At 39.1% G+C, this 18,973-nt stretch overlaps 1 protein-coding gene across 4 annotated transcripts in view; it reads left to right on the top strand.

The window, feature by feature from the left end:
- KDM4C (lysine demethylase 4C) overlaps positions 1 to 18,973 on the top strand; it is a 360,744-nt gene that overhangs the window by 46,690 nt on the left and 295,081 nt on the right. For all 4 annotated transcript variants that reach the window (XM_074361598.1, XM_074361600.1, XM_074361599.1 and 1 more), the window contains one exon: positions 15,745 to 15,905. In XM_074361598.1, coding sequence (XP_074217699.1) covers positions 15,762 to 15,905 — 144 coding nt within the window. In that variant the 5' untranslated portion in view covers positions 15,745 to 15,761. The remainder of the gene's footprint in view (positions 1 to 15,744; positions 15,906 to 18,973) is intronic.

Genomic DNA, 18,973 nt, shown 5'->3' with positions numbered 1-18,973 from the left:
ACAGATGAGACCATGAAAACCTTATGCGAATACATTTGAATGTACAGTTTTCCAGAAAAAAATATAAATTCTAAAATAGATTCAAGAAGTTGTAGTAGTATACCATTTCAGAGAATTGATTCTGTAGTTATATGTCCTACCACGAAGAAAATACCAGATTCAGATGGTTTTGCAGGCTACTTCTTCAAAGTATTCAAAAAATACTTAATTGCAGCCCTCACAAACTCAAGTTTCCCCTTTTCAGGAACACTTCCCAACTCTTTTTTTTTTTTTTTTTTTTTTTTTTTTTTAGGCTAGCATGTCTTAATACCAGCACCAGACAAGGACAATGTGGATAAGGAAAATTACTAGACTCATTTATAAGATAGGATATGAAACCTTCAATATACTATTAGCAGAGAGAAGTCCACGGTGTGCAGTTGTGACAATTACATCATCCTCAGGTTGGGTGTATTCCAGAAATACAGGTTGGTTCAACATTAGAATGATATTTGCCTTAATAGTAGATAAGGGAGAAAACCCATCATAACAGATACAGAAAGAGCGTTTGATAAAATTCTTTTAAAAGCAAAACCAAGAACCCCTCAAAACTAAACAAAATACCTCCTAGAAAAAGGGATAGAACAGAACTCTTCTAACCTGTTAAAGGGTACCTGTACATAGTAAACATTATTCTGAAGAGTAAAGGTTAGAAGTATGCCCTTAATAATAAGACATTCCACGGTCACTTCTTCATAGCACTGAAATGTCCTAGCCAGGTCAGTAAGATGAGAAAGAGAAATAAAAGGAATAAGCATTGTGAAGGAAACAACAAAAAACTTCTCAGATAATTTTCACATAATAATCTAAATAGAATCATTATAATCTATAGACCAGTTTTTGGAAATGAGATTATTAGCAGGGTAGTAGATATGAGATCAGTTTAAAGGTTAATAACATTTTGTATACCCACAACAAAAGACAAAATACCTTGCTTAAAAAAATACACTGAAATGAGAAATGTTCTACTTAAAACAATTAAATATTCTATTTAAATGTTTAATGTTAAAGTTGGTTTTTTGTTTTTGTTTTTGTTTTTGTTTTTGTTTTAAGTAGAGGCACTGGGATTGAACCCAGGACCTTGTACACACTAAGCACACCCTCTACCACTGAATTATACCCTCCTCCCTGTTTAAATGTTTATGTGGTAAAACAAAATGACTGTATTCTTAAAAAATGACAGTGCTATTGAAGAGAAATGAAGGCTTTGGAAATATTCCAGTTTAAAAAAATACTAGAGACATGACAGCTACATGCAATACCTAATTCTAGACTGAATTCCCAACTGGAGGGGAAAAAATGCTGTAAGAAATATTACTGGGTCACTTGACAAAATTGGAACACAGAAATTCAATACAGTATTATATCTATGTTAAACTTACTGGATTTGAAAACTCTAATGTCTCTGTAGAAGGAGATCTCAGTTCTTAGGAAACACACAAAAATTTTTAGAGGGAAAGGGCCATGATGTATACAACTTACTCTCAAATGGTTTGGGGGGAAAATTATATATATATATATAAAAATAAATAAAGTGTGAGTGTGTGAGAAAGAGAGAGAACACAAACTGTTAAACAAAGAGGGTAAAAAACTAAATAGAATCTCAGTTAAGTGTATACAGGGCTTTTCTGTGTGTGTGTGTGTGTGTGTGTGTGTGTGTGGTTTTTGTTTTGTTTTTCTATTCCTACAACTTTCCTGTAAATTTGAAATTATTTCTGAAGCAAAGGTTAAAGAAATACTGTTTACAGTAACATCAAGTATGAGAAATAAACCCACACAGCTTTGTGTTTTTTTTTAACCCTAAGTTAACCTCCCTTATTGATTTGACTTTCTCCCAAAGCAGGGATGGAGGGCTTGGCAGCATGGAAGAGATAAGGGAAATGACTATGTTTAGCTATAAGGCAGGACTTTGACAAATTGTGACCTTATGTTATTTTTGTGCCTGTATTATAAAGTCACAGAGTGGTTCTTTCCATTAGTTACTGAGTATTTTTTAATTTTGGTTAAAGATGTAAACCAGAAAGAAAAATACATCTATTTTATTTCTGCTTAAAACTTATGCATGCATTTGCTTTTCTTTTATTGTAAGGCAAAGACTTTTCTTTGAGCAAAGGTTAGAATTTTACACTTCCTCTCTCGCACAAACAATACACTCAAAATACAGCATGTACCACTTTCAGTTTCTGTTTTTTTTTTTTCAAGTAGAGTGAGAGTTAAGGCACTTGAAGTAATATGTGCCAGAATCCTTCTAGATTTTAGAAATCCATTTACCCCCCTAATCTTTTGCTGTTGCACTTCCCACACTTCATCGAACATCCTTTTTTCTTTCTTTTTTTCAAACCACCTCATCTTTACTGGATCTTTCCAAAAGATTCAACTTAAATTTGGTAGAAACAATAACATTGTTGTATTCACACTTCATCTACTTGTATAATATTTAATCATACCACATAATGGCACAGTTTGCATAAACTGGATTGGAAATAAGCACTGTTGATTGCTAAGCATGCATTTCAACTGGTACTTAGATATAATAGGTGTCAGCCTACTCATGTCACCTATGTTGTGGGCAGCAGTGGTGTTTTTCAGAGATATTGTGTAGTATCTGGTAAACTGGTTAAGAAAAGGCTGTTGAGAGCTTCTCCTATAGTAGGCCGGGAAGAGCAGATAGCTGCAGGTGGCTGGCTACTTTGTTAAATCGCTCAATTAGTAATTGTACTCAATACTACAAAATGACTTTTGAGTAATTAGAGCTAATTTTATTAAAATACACAAGGAACTGATTATTGGAAGGGATTACTGGCAAAAGGCAAATAGACAGGAATAAAACCTTTATTTGATTTACATCTGGTATTTGTATACCAGGTTTCTTTCCCACTTGCCATTGTTACTTTATTGATAATTTTGTCAGTCCTGATTCAATTACAGATAATGGACACCTCCCTGGTTAACTTAAGCAGAAAGAGATTTGATATTGTAGTTGCTGAAGGTTGGAAAACAGGTTCTTGTCTGGGTCCCCAGGGACCTATCTCCTGGGATGTCTCTCAGAACACCACTGCTAGTGGGACTGGCAAGGGAAACACAGATATCAACACAACATTGTAAAATGACTATACTTCAACAACAAAATAATTAAGAAAAAAAGAAAAAATAGAACAGGATGGCATGATCAGTTTTGTGTTTAGAAAGTTTCTGTCTTTCTGTAGCTGTATAGAAGAGAATTAAGGGTAGCAGCACCCCCACAACCCACTAACCCCTCTTCCCTCATTCTGCACAATAAACGACAGCATTGGTGCCAAGAAAAACAAGAGAATTGAGAGCTGTCTTGGGTAAATCACCAAAGACCCTTGGAGTAGTTTAGGATAGTTACATTGGGAATGGAGATTAGAGAATGGATATGAAAGATGTTCAGGAAGTGGAATAGACAACGGTTGACATCCACGCAGAAGTGGAGAGCGAAGGAGGGCTCAGGTTGCCTCCTAGGATTCTGACGTTTGCAGTGGAGGGCAGAGCTTGTGTAGGAGATTTCTCTCCCTTCTCCCTTCCCTCTTCGCTTTAAAGATTGGATCCCGCTGTTCTAAAGGCTCTCGTGGTGGTCTGTGCTTCCCTTTGTTGTAGCACCTGGCCTGTGGTATTATAACCACCTGTGTACGTATTCCTCTTACGCCTGTAAGCTCTTTAAGGATTAACACTGGTCAGTGTCAGCCACAAAAAGACAAACAAGACTGGATGGATTGAGTGAACCAGGATTGAGACTATGGGATAGAGGGGCAGATTTTGGAGGGAAGATTCCTCTTTATCCCTATTAAGTTTTAGATTCAGTTTTGTCTCTATCGGGTGTGAGGATCATGTCTAAATGGCTATGCCCAGTAGGCACTGAGATTTACTGGAGTTAGATTCAGGAGTGAGAGGTCCTTGTTGTGTATTTCTGAGGTATTGGTAAGGACGGTTGAAGCCAATGTGGATGAAATCTCCCATAGTGTCTGTGCCTGGTGTAGAGGGAAGACAACCACAGAAAGAACCTTGCAGTATATCAATAGTGAACGGTTTGGCCGAGAAAGAGCATGGAAAGGTGTTCCAGAGAGTGGAGTGACCATAAGAGAGTGAGTAGGGGATGGTGTGTGTCCCACCATTTGCAGAAGCTGTGGCAGGAGAGGACTTGACCAGTTTTAAAGGCTGCCGAGAGGTTAGTAAGAGGACTAAAAACATTTTGGATAAAGTAATTGGAAAGTCACTAGTAACCTTTTCCAGAATGATTTCAGTGCACTAGTGGGTGGAGATGTCAGTTGCAGTGGGACTGAAGATTGAATAGATGAAGTGCACAAAATGAGTGTAGGCTATTCTCTGTTGGGATTTGTGAAAGTTGGAGAAGGAAGGCTGAAGGCTGTAGCTGGGGTCTGTGCAGGAGGGACATGGTGTATAGGGAGCCTTTAAAAATTATCTGGGAGAAATTTGAGCATGTTTGTAGGCAGTGGGGAAGAAGCTAATGGAAGCAATTTAATTTGAATAATTTGTTGTTGTTGTTGTTTGTTTTTAAAGCCATCACCTGTGCTTATTGTAGCCTGACAATGTGCTAAACTGTTGTATTTAGCAACTTTTTGAATCCCCATCACAGTACTGTAGGAGAGGTAGTGTTATCCCATTTGACTGATGGGGAAAAGGACCTATTCAAGTAATTTTCCTGGTATCATGCAGCTGTTAAGTGGGAGGCATATAGATGGGATCAGAATCCAGTTCTGTCTGGCTATAAAATCTTGGCTCTAAGGTCTGGTCTTGCCTCTTTACTTTGTTGCCTCTTAAGACAGTGACAATTTGAAAGATAGGTACAAAATGATTTAGTTCAACTCCCCTTGTGATGGTAATTTTGTATAAAATGCCATTCTGTTTGGTTGAGATTCCCACTGTGATGTCAGTTTAGTTGAATTGCTAGAAAGCAGAGCAGTTTTGTTACAGTAACCTTTTGTTTAGTTTAGTGCTTCAACCTAAGGATTTGGGCATGGCCTAATTAATCAACATGGTTACTAGTCATTTTATTACTGATGCATGGAAACTTTACACCAAGGGAAATGGGTAGTAGGCTTTTTAACAATTAGGTAGTTATTATGTTGCACAGGCTATAAGTGAATAGAAGTGTGCCTTCTTCCCACCCCCATCCCTTTTCTAATAATTTCCTACTTAGTATAGAATCTGATTGGTGATAAAGGACCTCTAACATTCAGCCATTGAACTTTGTTAAGCTGAAAGTAATAGGGCAGACAGAAAAAGTCTGAGTATTGAATCCAAAAAGTTCAGTGCTCTAATTTATATCTTTTAAATGAGAATTTTTCTAAGACATTTTCTGGTTTATAATAGCAGAGTGTAGATATGTATATACATATAAACATAAAGCTTCTTTGTTTCAGTTGTGCTATTTCTCTTTTAATCATATTTTTTTTCCTTGCATCATTCTACTGATTTTCTATGCAAATATCTGGTGACCAGTAATTGATGCATATAGTTTTAACTCATATGTATCATGTCTTTTACATCCTGTAACAGTCCCCCGTTCCTATTCCTGCTGCATTCCTGCACCGCCCCCCACCCCAGCCAGCCTTGTGGTGGTCTTTAATTTGTTCCACTAACACTTGTATTTTCTGACAACTCTTAGTTAGATTTAATGTCTTGTTTTAGATTCAGTTTGCTTTTTTAGGTAAGTGCAATTAATAGATGATGTTACATTTTTTCCATTGCTTCATATTGTGTGAACTTATTCCACTGATAGTGGGTGGACCTGATCCCTCCATTATAAGGCTTCCTACTAACTTGTCACCTTATGATTATAGTATTTGTTGATGATATTTCCCTAAATTCTTTATTTTATTAGGGATTATTTAAAAAGTGATGATAATATTCTGTTTTTTTCTTTGTTTGTTTGTTTTGTTTTTTTCTTCTGCTTTTAGTAGTTGGAGTTTTTCTGTTAAGAGATTTCTGCCATCAATTCTTTGCTTGCATTATGCAGGAGTGAGAAAATTTTCTATTGTAGGTTCTTCGGTTTAATAATTAAATTGACATAAGACAAATTAACAAGAGAAAAACAATTTTGAAAAATATTAAATTAAATTTCAGATGTACAGGAGCCCTGAAGATATGAGACCCAAGGGCAAGTTGGGCAACTGAGGCTTTTATGCTGTCCAGAGCTAAGGAATGGGATAGGGGCCTGGGGCTTTAAAGGGAAGGAGGGTAATTCACTGGACAATAAGAAGAGCAGATGTTTGGTAACTGGATGTTTGCTGTGCCATGGCTGTGTCTTTCAGATAAAAAGTTATCTCTGGTAATAGCTCTTTCTGGCCCACGTCCCCTATCTAAATTCTTCAGGTAGTTAGGGGATAGATAAAATTTTTTCCTGAGTCTGCTGGGTCTTGATTGCCTTCAGCTCAAAATAATTCACATGCCAAAGTGACATATTTTGAGGTCACAGGTTCTCCCACTTACCTAAAATATCATTTGTTCAAGAAAGACAGGATAAGGGCTTGGTTTCATTTATTTATTTATAAATCTTTGAAGTGGTATGTTGATGTATTCCAATGGTGATTGACCCCCCCCTTTTTTTTTAAAGGAGTATTATAGACTTACAGATTTTAAAACATTTTATAGTATATTTATTTCACTGTAGACTCATGGTTTCTTACTTTATTTAGTTGGTTATAGACCATTATTATCATTTATTTTGATGCATACTTTCCCCCAAATTTAACCAGTGGAAGCCCCTTAATGTTGGGTTTTATGTCCTTTTGACATTTCCCCCTCACTTTTTTTTTTTTTTTTAGTATTTCCTTACTTTCTAGTACAAGATGGAAGTTCCAGGCCTACCTTGTACTTTTTCTTCCCCTGCTCTGGACTCAGACTTTTAAGCAAGACGCTCTGTTTCCTTTTAGTGGAGAATGGTAGTATTTAGTAACCCAAGATTTGAGAACTCATTGTTACTGGATGTTACTGCTCCCAAAGCCTTGTGGGCAGAGCTTAGGAATTACCTGTATATATACATGTACATGTGCGTATACATGTATGTGCATACACAAACGCATATACACAATACACCATGAGCTGACACCATACCTCCAGATTCCAGTCTGGTACCTTAAGTTAACCCTAGTTTCTGCCCTCTTTTTATTTGTGGACTTCTGTCTGTAACAGTGAGAATCTTTTTTTTTTTTTTCTCACTTTTAAAATTTTTTATTTTTTATTTTTTTATTGAAGTGTAGTTGATTTACGATGTTAGTTACAGGTGTACAGCAAAGCTATTGTTATGTGTATATAAATGTATATATATTCAGATTCTTTTCCATTATAACTTTCTACAAGAAATTGAATATAGCTCCCTGTGCTATACGATAGGTCCTTGCTGTTTATCTGTTTTATACATGGGAATGTGTATCTGACAGTGAGAATCTTGGCTCCCGTTATCAGTCAGTATGTATCTGTGTTCCCACTGCTGCTGCTGTGCTACCACGGATGTCCTCTTCGTCTCAGTCAGGCTCTAGCACACCACGTGGGGCCACCATGGCTATCTTCTACCTCCCAAAGTGCTTCTGTGTCCTTTTGACCTGACTCCCATTAGTTATTTTTAGACTTTTTATTTTGAGAAAAATTCAGATTTACAAAAATCTTGCCAAAAGACAAAGTTGTTCCCAATATCTGTCATCTAGATTTCCCAAATGTTAAAGTTGTTCTGTGCTCATCATCTTCTCCCTCTCACTCTTTCTGTTACTCTTAGTATGTGTATATGCATGTTTACACATACTGTTTCCTGAACCACTTGAAAGTTACTTGTAATATCCCTTTACCTATAAATACATTATCAGATATTTCCTAAAACCAAGGACGTTCTCTAACAATAGTGTAGTTATCAAGATGAGGAAATTAATCTTGACACAGTACTCTTATCATGTAAGGTACCAATCTTACTCAAATGTCATCATTTGTCCTACAAATATTATTTGTAATAGAAGAGGAACTTTTTTGTTTGTTTTTTGGTTCAGGATCTGAGGAGCACATATTATATTAGTCTTTTAATCTGAAATTGTTTTTCATTCTTTGTCTTTCATGACCTTGACATTTTTGAGGAATACAAACCACTTATTTTTAAGAATGTCACTTAATTTGGCCTTTTCTTATGTTTCCTCGTGATTAGATTTAGGTTATATACATTTTTGGCAAGAATGGCCACATAAGTGATGTTGTGTCCTTCTCAGTACATCATATCAGAAGGCACGTGATATCTAATCTTCCCTATTCTGATGTTAGTTTTGAAGTGATATCTGCTCTCATTGTTCTTCAATAGCTTTCTTGTTTTCTGGAGTAACATGTTCCAGTCACGTCTTGTACATTTCTTGCCTCAGACCTGGAACCAGCCTTTTTCCCCAAAGATTTCTGGTTTTCTTAATGGAGGTATGGTATTTAGAGACCACAATTTGTGTGCAATAAGTAGTCTTGTCATTGTTTCTCTGCCTTTTTCAGCAGGTGGTGCTAGAAAATACACATTATTTTAAGAAAAAAAATCATGAATTCATATTGATATTTCAGATTCTAATGAAAGATTTTTTTAATGTAATTAAAGGACTTTATATTGGTGTCACTGTCTTGTAATGGCAATTTTGATCCCTAATTACATTAATATTATTACTTATTTGCTCTTATAGTATATGTGTAATGGCTTAAGAAAATCCTGAATACCAGTATTACTATTAAGAATCTGACAACTAAATGTAATTTAATATATTTTAAAAATAATTCTGTATCCTAAAATGTATACTGTTAAGTTTTGCAGCATACATACTGTGATTCAAAGTTCCTTAAGCGATTCTTTTCCTTGTTTGCTTATGCCGCTGGCTTACTATACAGTTAAGTTAATTTGTTTTTCAGTTTTTAGGGCCTGCCTTTTTTCTTTTTAATTTTGTTTTTAAACTATTTAAACCATTTGTATGATTGCGGAGTTAAAATAATATGTAAAACTATATTCACAGAAGTTTTGCTTCCTTCCCTGTCTCCTCTTTTCCCATTTTTATTGGTTTTGGGCTTAATTCCTATAAAAAAAGTAGATGTTATAAACTCTGCTCTGCACATTGCTTTTTAAATTTGACAATATAGTTTGGAAATCACTCTAAATCTTTTTTTCTTTTTAACATTTTTTTATTGAGTAATAGTCATTTTACAATGTTGTATCAAATTCCAGTGTAGAGCACAATTTTTCAGTTATACATGAACATACATATATTCAATGTCACATTTTTTTTTCACTGTGAGGGTACCACAAGACCTTATATGTATTTCCCTGTGCTATACAGTGTAATCTTGTTTATCTATTCTACATTTTGAAATCCTAGTCTGTCCCTTCCCACTGCCCCCCCACCGCCCCCTTGGCAACCACAAGTTTGTGTTCTATGTCTGTGAGTCTGTTTCTGTTTTGTATTTATGTCTGTTTGTTTGTTTGTTTTAGATTCCATGGATGAGTGATCTCATATGGTATTTTTCTTTCTCTTTCTGGCTTACTTCACTTAGAATGACATTCTCCGGGAGCATCCATGTTGCTGCAAATGCCGTTATGTTGTCGGTTCACTCTAAATCTTTACTTGAGATCTTCCTCATTTCTTTTAGGTTCCCTGTCCTCTGTTTAAAGTATCACACTGATTCATCTAGGCCCTTACTGATGGAATCTTAGGGTAAAAGAGGAAGGAAATTACAGATGTAATTAAAATTTGACTCATCTTATTTGAATAATGGATGCAAGGCTGGAGTAGGCACACGTAAACTAGATGTTATGTGTATAATTTCATGCTGGACATAAGGTGCAGATTTGCAACTAGAAGCAATTACCCTGTGAGCATTTCACGTCTGGAGAATTACTTCTCCTGCTTCATTGATGTCCAGGCCTAGATACAGTTTGACCTAGGGAAGGAGTGTCACTGGGTAGAGCCAAGAGTGGATCCTTAGGGTAATTTGGCTGGTTTCTATACCCTCTTCTGCATACTTATCCTGAGGACATGAGAGCCTGAGTGCTCCAGTGTCTGCTAATCTTGCCAGATCTTTGGTGAACAAGAGAAGGGAAGCCTTGCTCAGTTTGCCTAATAAGATGACTTCTATCTACCAAGGGTATAAAAATGGTGTGATCAAAATTGTGAGTTGTCCAGTATAGCCTGATGGAGAGAATTTATGTATTTACTTGGATCACTTCTCAGGAACCTTATACTGGGACCCAGCCTAGAATCTGCAATAAGAGAAACTTTTGCACAACTTCACTTGTTATTGGGGCTCTTCTGTCTTAGGAACCATCTCCCTGAGTTCATTTTTCTATACCTACTCCTGGTCTTTGCAGGCTGGAGGGGCAGGATGGAGTGGTGATCTGAATGGGATCAAAAGAATTAAAGAAAAGCTGCCTGGGCCCCTAGGAGGGGAATGAGGCCTAGCTCACGTGAAAAGTGATCAATAGTCTAAGGGCTTTTCTTTGCTATCTTGTTTTCTAAGTTAGGGCCCCAGGCCTTTGGGGTCCTGAGATGACAGGAAAGGACAGCCTTTAAAGCCAGATGCTCTTGTTGTGGATCAGTACCTGGATAAGAATGCTAATGGCTGATGTGGAGTTTTCATTCCCTTTTGCCTCAAATCTAGAACCAATTGAGAAAGACAGTGTCAGATGGAAGGTCAGAGTATTATGAGCTTTATTTACTCTTGATAAAGCTAGGGTTGGAGAATGTCACCCTCTCTACTTCTTTCCTTCTAGTCCAGTGTTTGATGCCCATCTTAGTATGCTATGGCTGCTGTAACAAATTACCACAGTATTAGATGGGTTAAAATGAGAGGAATTTATTCACTCATAGTTCTGCAGACTAGAAGGACAAAATCAAGGTATCATAAGGGCCATGCATTCTCTAAAGGATCTGGGAAGAATCTGTTCTGTGCCCTTCTCTTGGCCTCTTGTGCTTAGTGGCATCCCTTTGCAGCTGCACAACTCCGATTTGCCTTCATCTTTACATGGTGTTCTTCCCTGCGGGTCTGTCTCCTTCCCTTTTATAAGGAGACATCAGTCATATTGGGCTAGGGTCCACCCTAATCTGCATATGGCCTCATCTTAACTTGATTATATCTGCAAAGACCCAGTTTCCAGATCAGGTCACATTCACAGGTGTTAGGGATTAGTTCTGACATGTCTTAGGGGACACAATGCAACCCATAATAATACCTGACCAAGGCTGCCTGCAAAGCAGAAGCATACTTGATTCCCTGCAAGACCAGGCTGGGGGTGCTGCAGTGGTGGAACTGAAAGGCCAGATTTGAGCTGCCTCGGGTTCTGCCTCCAGAGAACCTCACAGAAACTGCAGTAGAGCAGGGTAATAGCACCTGCTCTGTCCAGGCCTCATCTGCTCAATTTCTTTTTAAAATTTCATTGTGGGAAAGGAGAAGTAAGTGAGGACTGGAAAGGATGGCCTCCAGGGTTTGAGCAAGTCCTCACGAGGAATCTGGGGAGGCTGGAGTAGAGTTCTCTTCAAATCCCAGCTGGCACAGCTGGGAATTGTCCCTCAGTTCATTTTCTTTCTAGCCTGATGCATTGTCTGCTTACCTGGTGAGTGCTGTATCTCCCAGGGGGCTGTGCTTTATAGTAGGTCCTGAAGTGTTCTTGTCAGTGTAGACCAATTCTGTGGCAGGCATTTTCTAAGAAACTAATACCCCCCATGGTGACAGCCATCAGCTTTTACTCTTCTCAAAGAAATTGTTTAAACAACGGACACAGGTCAGAAATATTGGTGTATACAAGGAAAGCAATAGGGATATAGATTGACATTTAGCAGGAAAGCATTAGCCTCAGTTTCTTCTTCTTTTATTACCAAATAAAGTTATATTATGAGAATAAGAACAGTAGATGTTTTCCCTTCATGGCAAGGTAAAATTTTTCAGGAGGGAGGCTTGGGCAAGTTATGTAGGTATGAATTAGTGCTAGACTATTCTTCACTTAATGAAAAAGATCTTTATTTCGCTCATTAAACATTTTCTTAGGATACTATACTTAGGTTTAGGTGGTCTCGAAAACACTGAAAGCCAGCTCTGTAGATGCAAAATAACGTTACCATCGCACATATTGTTGTCACTCACTTTGGGGACTTAGTCTCTAAAGAGGTATAGTGTTAAAAAAAAGTTGCATCACCTTCAGCAGAAAATCACAGAGATGTTTCTTGCAAAATCCAATAGTCTTTCTCTGCCTAGGAAACATTATTGCAAGAGCATTTTAAACCTACTTTTCTGTTTGGCTCAGAAAAATAAAGGTAACAGAGAAAGGGGGCTGGGAATTTGATCCTATGATTAGGATCAGCAGCATAATTAATATTATAATGATAAATGTGGATTAGGAAAAACTCAAGGAACAGAAAATTTACGAACTAACTTTTAAGGGTAAAGCACATATGTAGGCAGCCCCAGAATGAAATGGAAATGGTTATAAATGTCTGAAAATAATCAATATCACTAGTAATCAAAGAAATGAAACTTTGATTTTTCAAACACCAGATTTTTTTGCCTGTCATATTGGCAGAGATTTGGGTGCTGGGATTAACATTAAATTTTTAGATACTTTAATCTTTTAAATTTTATAGATTGAAAAGATATAAATATAAGCTAAATAGGCCTTTAGTGTATGATTTGTAGGTAGAACTAGTTTTGTGTAAGCAAGGGAGTAGTGACGTTAGAGGCAAAGTTTATTTCACAGACCAGTTAGCAAACTAGGTCAAGGGTGGAGGTTTCATTCTGATTGTTACTAATTTGCTGTGTATCTTAAGTCTCATTGCTGCAGTTTCTTGTGAGAGGCACTGTTCTGTTTTTTAGACTAAAAATCTTTACTCGTGTTTTTCATTTCTATGAAAAAAATTTCTTCAGAACAGATCTATAATCTGATGACTTCTCACAGACCCCACTGGTCCAAAACACTCATTTTATTTTGCCTGGATTGGTGTAAATTGCTTCCATGCATCCAAACTTGTCCTTTTTTGATATGCTAGAATGGTAAGCCTGCTCACTTCTCTGCTTAAAATCCTCCAAAAGAGTTACCTTGGAAAGCAGTGTCATTTCCTTGCTCGGAAACCCATGTTAGAGTATCTGGAAAAGGATGAATGAGACAGGGAAGGAGCTCAAGGTTACTTCCCATCTCACTTAGAGTAAACACCAAACCATTTTTCTCCCCCATTTCCTTCTCACCATTCTCTCCTTGCTTACCTAGGCCAGCCACACTCACTTCTTTGCTCTTCTTTGAGGGGCCCAAGAGGCTCCTTGCTGCTGCCCCAGCCTAAAATGCTCTTCTTCAGTGTGGAGACTGTGTGGTTTACTCCCTCCTTCAGGGCTCTGAAAGGCTTCCCTTGCTCACCCCGTGTGAAGCAGCTACCCCACCTCTTTGCCCCCTGTGCCTGGTTTACTTCTTCATAGCCTTGTTACTTATTTATCGTCCGTTTCACTCTGCTGCTGTTGGGGTTGCGTCCATTCCTTTCTGAATGCCCACCCAGCAGTCAGGCATTCAGTAACTAGTTGTTGAATGACTGGCTGAACTTCCACTTTCTTCTTCAGTGACTTCTGAAGCCCTTTGCCTAGAGAAATAGGCAGGCCACCCTTTTCTTCACCCATGGGAAAGTAAGGCTGCCTCTCGTGTACCATATGCCTCTATAGAGGTGTTCTGGGGGTTTCTTCCCCTTTCTCACGGTTCAGGTTTTTATATTCTCTTACTTTTTACCAGTCAAGCAAATCAGTCTGTTTTCTAACTGTTCTGCTTTTCGGGCCAGTGCTTTCCTTTTTCCTGCATTTGGTATCATTTAATGTAAATACTTTAAAAACACTTTGGCATTTGTTCCTTCATTCAGTTAGCAAATAGTCATTGCAGCTGATATTATGAGCCAGGCTGGGTACCAGACTGGATACCAGGGCTTGAAGAGATGGAGAGCCTGCCTTTCCCTTGAGGAGCTTGGAGTTCAGTGTATGGTCACAGGTGCCATCTGGACAGGCAGCTGATGTAAGAAGAATGCAAAGAGGGAGGTCCACACACACAGGGTGGCTCACTAGGCCTGCCCCGGAGGACTAGGAATCTCGTCACGGGCAGGAGTTTGCCAGGTGAGGAAACAGGTAAAGGTTGCTCCAGTAGGAGGGAATTATTTGGGCAAAGATACAGAGAGCTGTGCTTGTTTAGAGAAGGATACAGATCAGTGAGTATTATTGGAGTATAAAGTATAATGCAGGCGGTGGTGGACAAGGCCATGATAGTTGTTGCGAGGGTCTGATCTGGAAGGGTTATGTGTGGCCTGTGTAGGGCTGAGACTTTCATCCTGCAGCCCACAGATTGGGGCCTGTACATCTGAAGAGAGGTGGGTGCTGAGGTGGCCTGGAAAGTTTTTCCTTTTGCATGCCCACTCCCTGAGGCAGGGAGAATACAGAATATTTTCTGCCATGTATTAGTGTATCTCCATGCAGATTATCTTCTCCTTTAGATTATGAATTCCTGAAGGGTGGCAGGGTTTAATTTTGATATACCTCATTTTCCTTGCATGTACTTTGTGAGATAGACACTCATTTAAACCTTCAATCTGTCGCCCTGATCTCTTTTAAACTCTTATGATCCCCTTGGATGTTTTCCCCTTTGTCTGCTCCACCCCTCACTTCCCAACTTCTCTTTTTGTTGGGCAAATGAAGTTTATTATAAGAAAAACAAGACAAGGAAAGCTTGGTTCTGAGGATTTGTTGTTTGAGCTGTTGGATGCCAGGCAGTTACTGTATCTGAAAGTGGGGTGGGAGCGAGCCTCCTTCCTGAGGTAAGCATGCCAGTGCTCCTTATGTGTCTGGTGCACAGTAGGTGTTCATTGGATGTTTGGGGGAGTAATCATCCTGTTCACTGACAGCAGGATTTGTTCATGTTTTTGCAGCGCTACTGCTGCCTACTTTTCTACTTTGATACCCTGTAATTGTTTCTTTCTAAGCTCCAGGCAAACTAACCTCCTGTGTCCAGCCCTGCAATACTTCCAAGTAGTTCCACTGCCTAAAATGCTCTTTCATTTGGCAAACTTCTGCATCCTCTCATAAGTATTAACTCTGCCCCTTTCTGGGGAAGTCTTTCCTGGATAACTCAGGTGGATTCAGTTACTCCTTCCTGTGTATAGTTTTGTATTGAAGTTTGTTCAGCCTCCAGACAGTGATCTTACCCCTTTCTGCATCTCCAGTCCTTTAGCCTGGTATCTGGTGGTTTTGCTTTCCTGTGCATGTCATGCTGAGCAGAAGTACACCTGAGTAACCTCTGTGCTGGGGAGGTGGAACACTGTCCCTTCTCTGCTCAGCCTGCACCAGGCCTTTACACAGGTGCATGTGTGAGAGCGTCTGTTTCAGTATTGGTTCATAGGAACCACATTCTGTAAACTTGCAAAATTAGAAATTCATTCTTTCTAGGAAGGATGTTGAGGAGGAGAGCAATATAATTAGGTCAGTGATTTAAAACCAGGAACAGGAGCTTGGGAGGAGGAGTGGCTAGAGGCAGTTTTTCTCTTCAGGAGTCCAGGCAGAAATGAGGGAGCCTCCCTAACAGGGTGATGGAAGGGGACGGTAAGTAAGTAAAAGAGTTTTTGCTGGGAAAGCTTACCTGCTATTTGGGAGAAATGACCACTAACCTTACCACACAATAACTCGGTACTGATAACCACATCGTCTTCTCTGCAGAGGCTGCCCCAGCCATCATGGAGGTGGCCGAAGTGGAGAGTCCACTTAACCCCAGCTGTAAGATCATGACCTTCAGACCGTCCATGGAGGAATTCCGGGAGTTCAACAAATACCTCGCGTACATGGAGTCTAAAGGGGCCCATCGAGCAGGTCTTGCAAAGGTGATTATCCTCAGCTTGTTTAAACCAGAAAATGGTCACTTGACCTTTTAATTATACTCTTGGTTATCTTGATGTGGGAACTTGTTTCCTCCAAAGGAAGACACTTGCAAAACCTTTGTTCTTGTTAATCCATGTGGAACGTTTGACTTCTTCAAAGAATAATTAATCTTATTCTTCTTTCAACTGTTTATACTAAGTTATGTTCTAGAGCTTTAAAACCCAAACCCAAACCAAAAGTACGAGTGGCTCCTAAAAACCAGAGATGTACGTATTGGTTTCAGAGGTGTGAGAGGGTTCACAGCTCTTACCATTTGTTCAGAGTGCAGTTACTAATCTGAAGCTTCGCTACTACTCCTCTCACACACCCCCACCCCCGCTTCCTTCCTTTTCTCCCTTTTTTTCCTCTCTCTCTCTTTTAAAAAATAAAAGATTTATTGAGACATAATTCACATACCATACAATTCACCCACTTAAAGTGTGCAATTCAGTGTTTTTAGGCCCATTCACAGAGTTGTGCAGCCATCACCACTGCTTAATTCCAGAACATTTTCTTTACCCCCAAAATAAACTGTACCCATTAGGAGTCATTCTCTGTTCCCTGCTGTTGCTCCCCAACTCTAGGCAACCACCAGTCTCCTTTTTTTCTGTAGATTTGCCTATTCTGTTTTCTTTTTAGCTATTTGTTCTTCAGGTGTGGAGAGTGCAAACTACATACCAGGCATTATGCCAGGTGCTGAGTGTGTGTGTGTGGGAGGAGGTGAGGGGACAGAACAAAGTTCCTGCCCCCCTTGGAACTTATATTCTAATGGAAGCATCTTAGGATGGTGAGATAAGGACATTTAAGCAGAGATCCAAAGGATATGAAGAAACCAGTCTTTTCAAGATGTGGGGACAGAATAGCAAGTCCAGAGTCCTGGAGGCTGACCTGATCTTCATGTACGGGAGAAAAAGGAGGGTAGTTAGTGGAGTTGGGGCTCAGTGAGCAGGGGAGGAGGGTGGAAAGTAAGATGAGAGCCCTGGAAGGGTCTGGGTCTTAAGGGGCTTGTCCAGCCATAATAAGGCATCAGGGGTTTTATTCAAATTACTGTGGGAAGCATTGACAGGCATGAAGTAGAGGAGAGGAGGACATAGTGGCTGCTTGTTTGTTCATTGTTTTCATGACATTTTAAAAAGATCACACTGGCTTCTACATGAAGAATGAATTTGAAGGGGAGGCAGAGCAGAAGCAGGGAGCCCTGGCAGGGGTAGTTGTGATGTGCTCAGGGGCACAGGGATGGTCACTAAGGCGCCAAGGACTGCACTGCAGGCCCCAAAGTTAGAGCTGTGGAAGAGAGATTGTCTACCTCATCTTTTGACCTCAAGCTGAGATTGGTGTGTCTTTCTATAATGGAAATACATTTCAATTTAAAAATTTCCTCAGAAGAATAGATTTTATTACATTTGTTTCATTTTTTTTTTATTGTTCCAAATGTTGGGTTTATGATCTGGGTTTCTGTAGACTTGTCATCATCACCCTTTAAATTCCTGAGCCCCAGCAGAACCTGCTCTCCTGTGGCTCATCTTGGGTTCTCCTTGGAACCCCCATCTCCATGGAAGGTCCAGTAACATTGAGAGCAGACAGTAGCTGCGGAGAGAACTTCCAGAACTGCAGGCGTCAGTGCTAAGGTCCTCCTCTTGCCTCTGGGTGCAGCTGCTTGTAACCGGCATCTCTCCCCTGAAGTCTGTCATTTTGTTATGTATAGTTCAAGTCACTTCTAGAAAAGGTTTAAAATTTGGAGTTTATTAGGGATGGGCGAGAGAGAGAAAAGGCAGACAGAGAAAATGAAGAGAATGTAAAGGTTTCCAGTGAATCTCTCAGATGAGCTACCCTTAGTTCAACCTCTCCATTAGATTAGCTCTTAAAGGTCTCATTTTTGGAATCTCAACACTTCTGGATTATCTTTGAGGAGGAAAAAAATTATTCTTTAGTTGAAGACAATGACATTTCAGAATCATATGATGCACTAAAATTTTGACCATAAACTTATAATGAAGCAATTAGCAAGACTTGGGGCTTTATTTGAGCAGAGGGAAGTTGGGGTGACTATCCTCTTCTCTGGGCTCTGAATGCAGCCCTTTGTCCTGTTCTCCCACTTTTGTTTCTTGAAAACATATATCTTACTGTGCTCCACTGAGATTAGTGAATGTCCTGTGGTTGGGGCCACGTTTAGTAACTTTAGAAGAGGAAGTGGCAGTTACCCTCACAAGGGAGCTGCGGGCACACAGAGGCCACCTGTGCGGCTGTCGGCGTCTCTGACAGAATAAGTTAATGAGACCTACAATTAGTCTTCTGAACGTTGAACAAGACACACCTGAGACTGTTTTTTTTTGTTTAAAGTGAGACTCATTGACAAATCTGGAGATACTCATTTATTCAACCTCATGGAAATTTCCTTTTATTTGTACTAGGAATACAGTACTATTTATACTCCTGAACTATTTCTTTCTAGTCATTTTTGCCGACTTTTACATCAGGTCACATATACTCAATTTCACCTATTTCCCTTCTTTTTCTGGAAGTTGCAGCAATAGCAAATGTATAAAAATGCACCAAATCAAATCAAATTGTAAAAATCAAAACTGCATTAATGTTGCTAGTTTGCTTTGAGGGCTAGCCCTGGGGAACAGAGCCACCTATGAAATTCTTTGTTAATGCACCATTTAATGAATTGCTCTTAATTTGTGATTTGAAGAAAGTGGTTGAGGAGTTCCAATAGTAGTGACTTTGGCCTCAGATTACGGTCTGTCTTGGTTGAGAACATTTTTAGATTTAATTTTTATTTCCAGAGGGAGAGTTTTGACACTTTGACTTTCTGTGTACAAAGTTGGTGGTCAAGTTGGGAAAGTGAAAAGTGGCAGTCTCCTTAAATGTGAAACTTGTATTGTTTTTGTGCAAAGAAGGTTATGATGAAGCACTATTATGTGTGAAATGGTGAAATTCTTCCACAACAGTAATCTGGACAGAGACTGTCCTGGGCCAGAGAATATTCACATTACGGAGTTTCCTGAGTAGCCTCGGGGGTGCAGGT

The sequence above is a fragment of the Camelus bactrianus genome, chromosome 4, assembly GCF_048773025.1.
Source record: "Camelus bactrianus isolate YW-2024 breed Bactrian camel chromosome 4, ASM4877302v1, whole genome shotgun sequence".
Classification (NCBI taxonomy): Eukaryota; Metazoa; Chordata; class Mammalia; order Artiodactyla; family Camelidae; genus Camelus; species Camelus bactrianus.
Note: the sequence above shows the minus strand (reverse complement) of the source record. Positions and strands in the feature narration are given on the sequence as shown.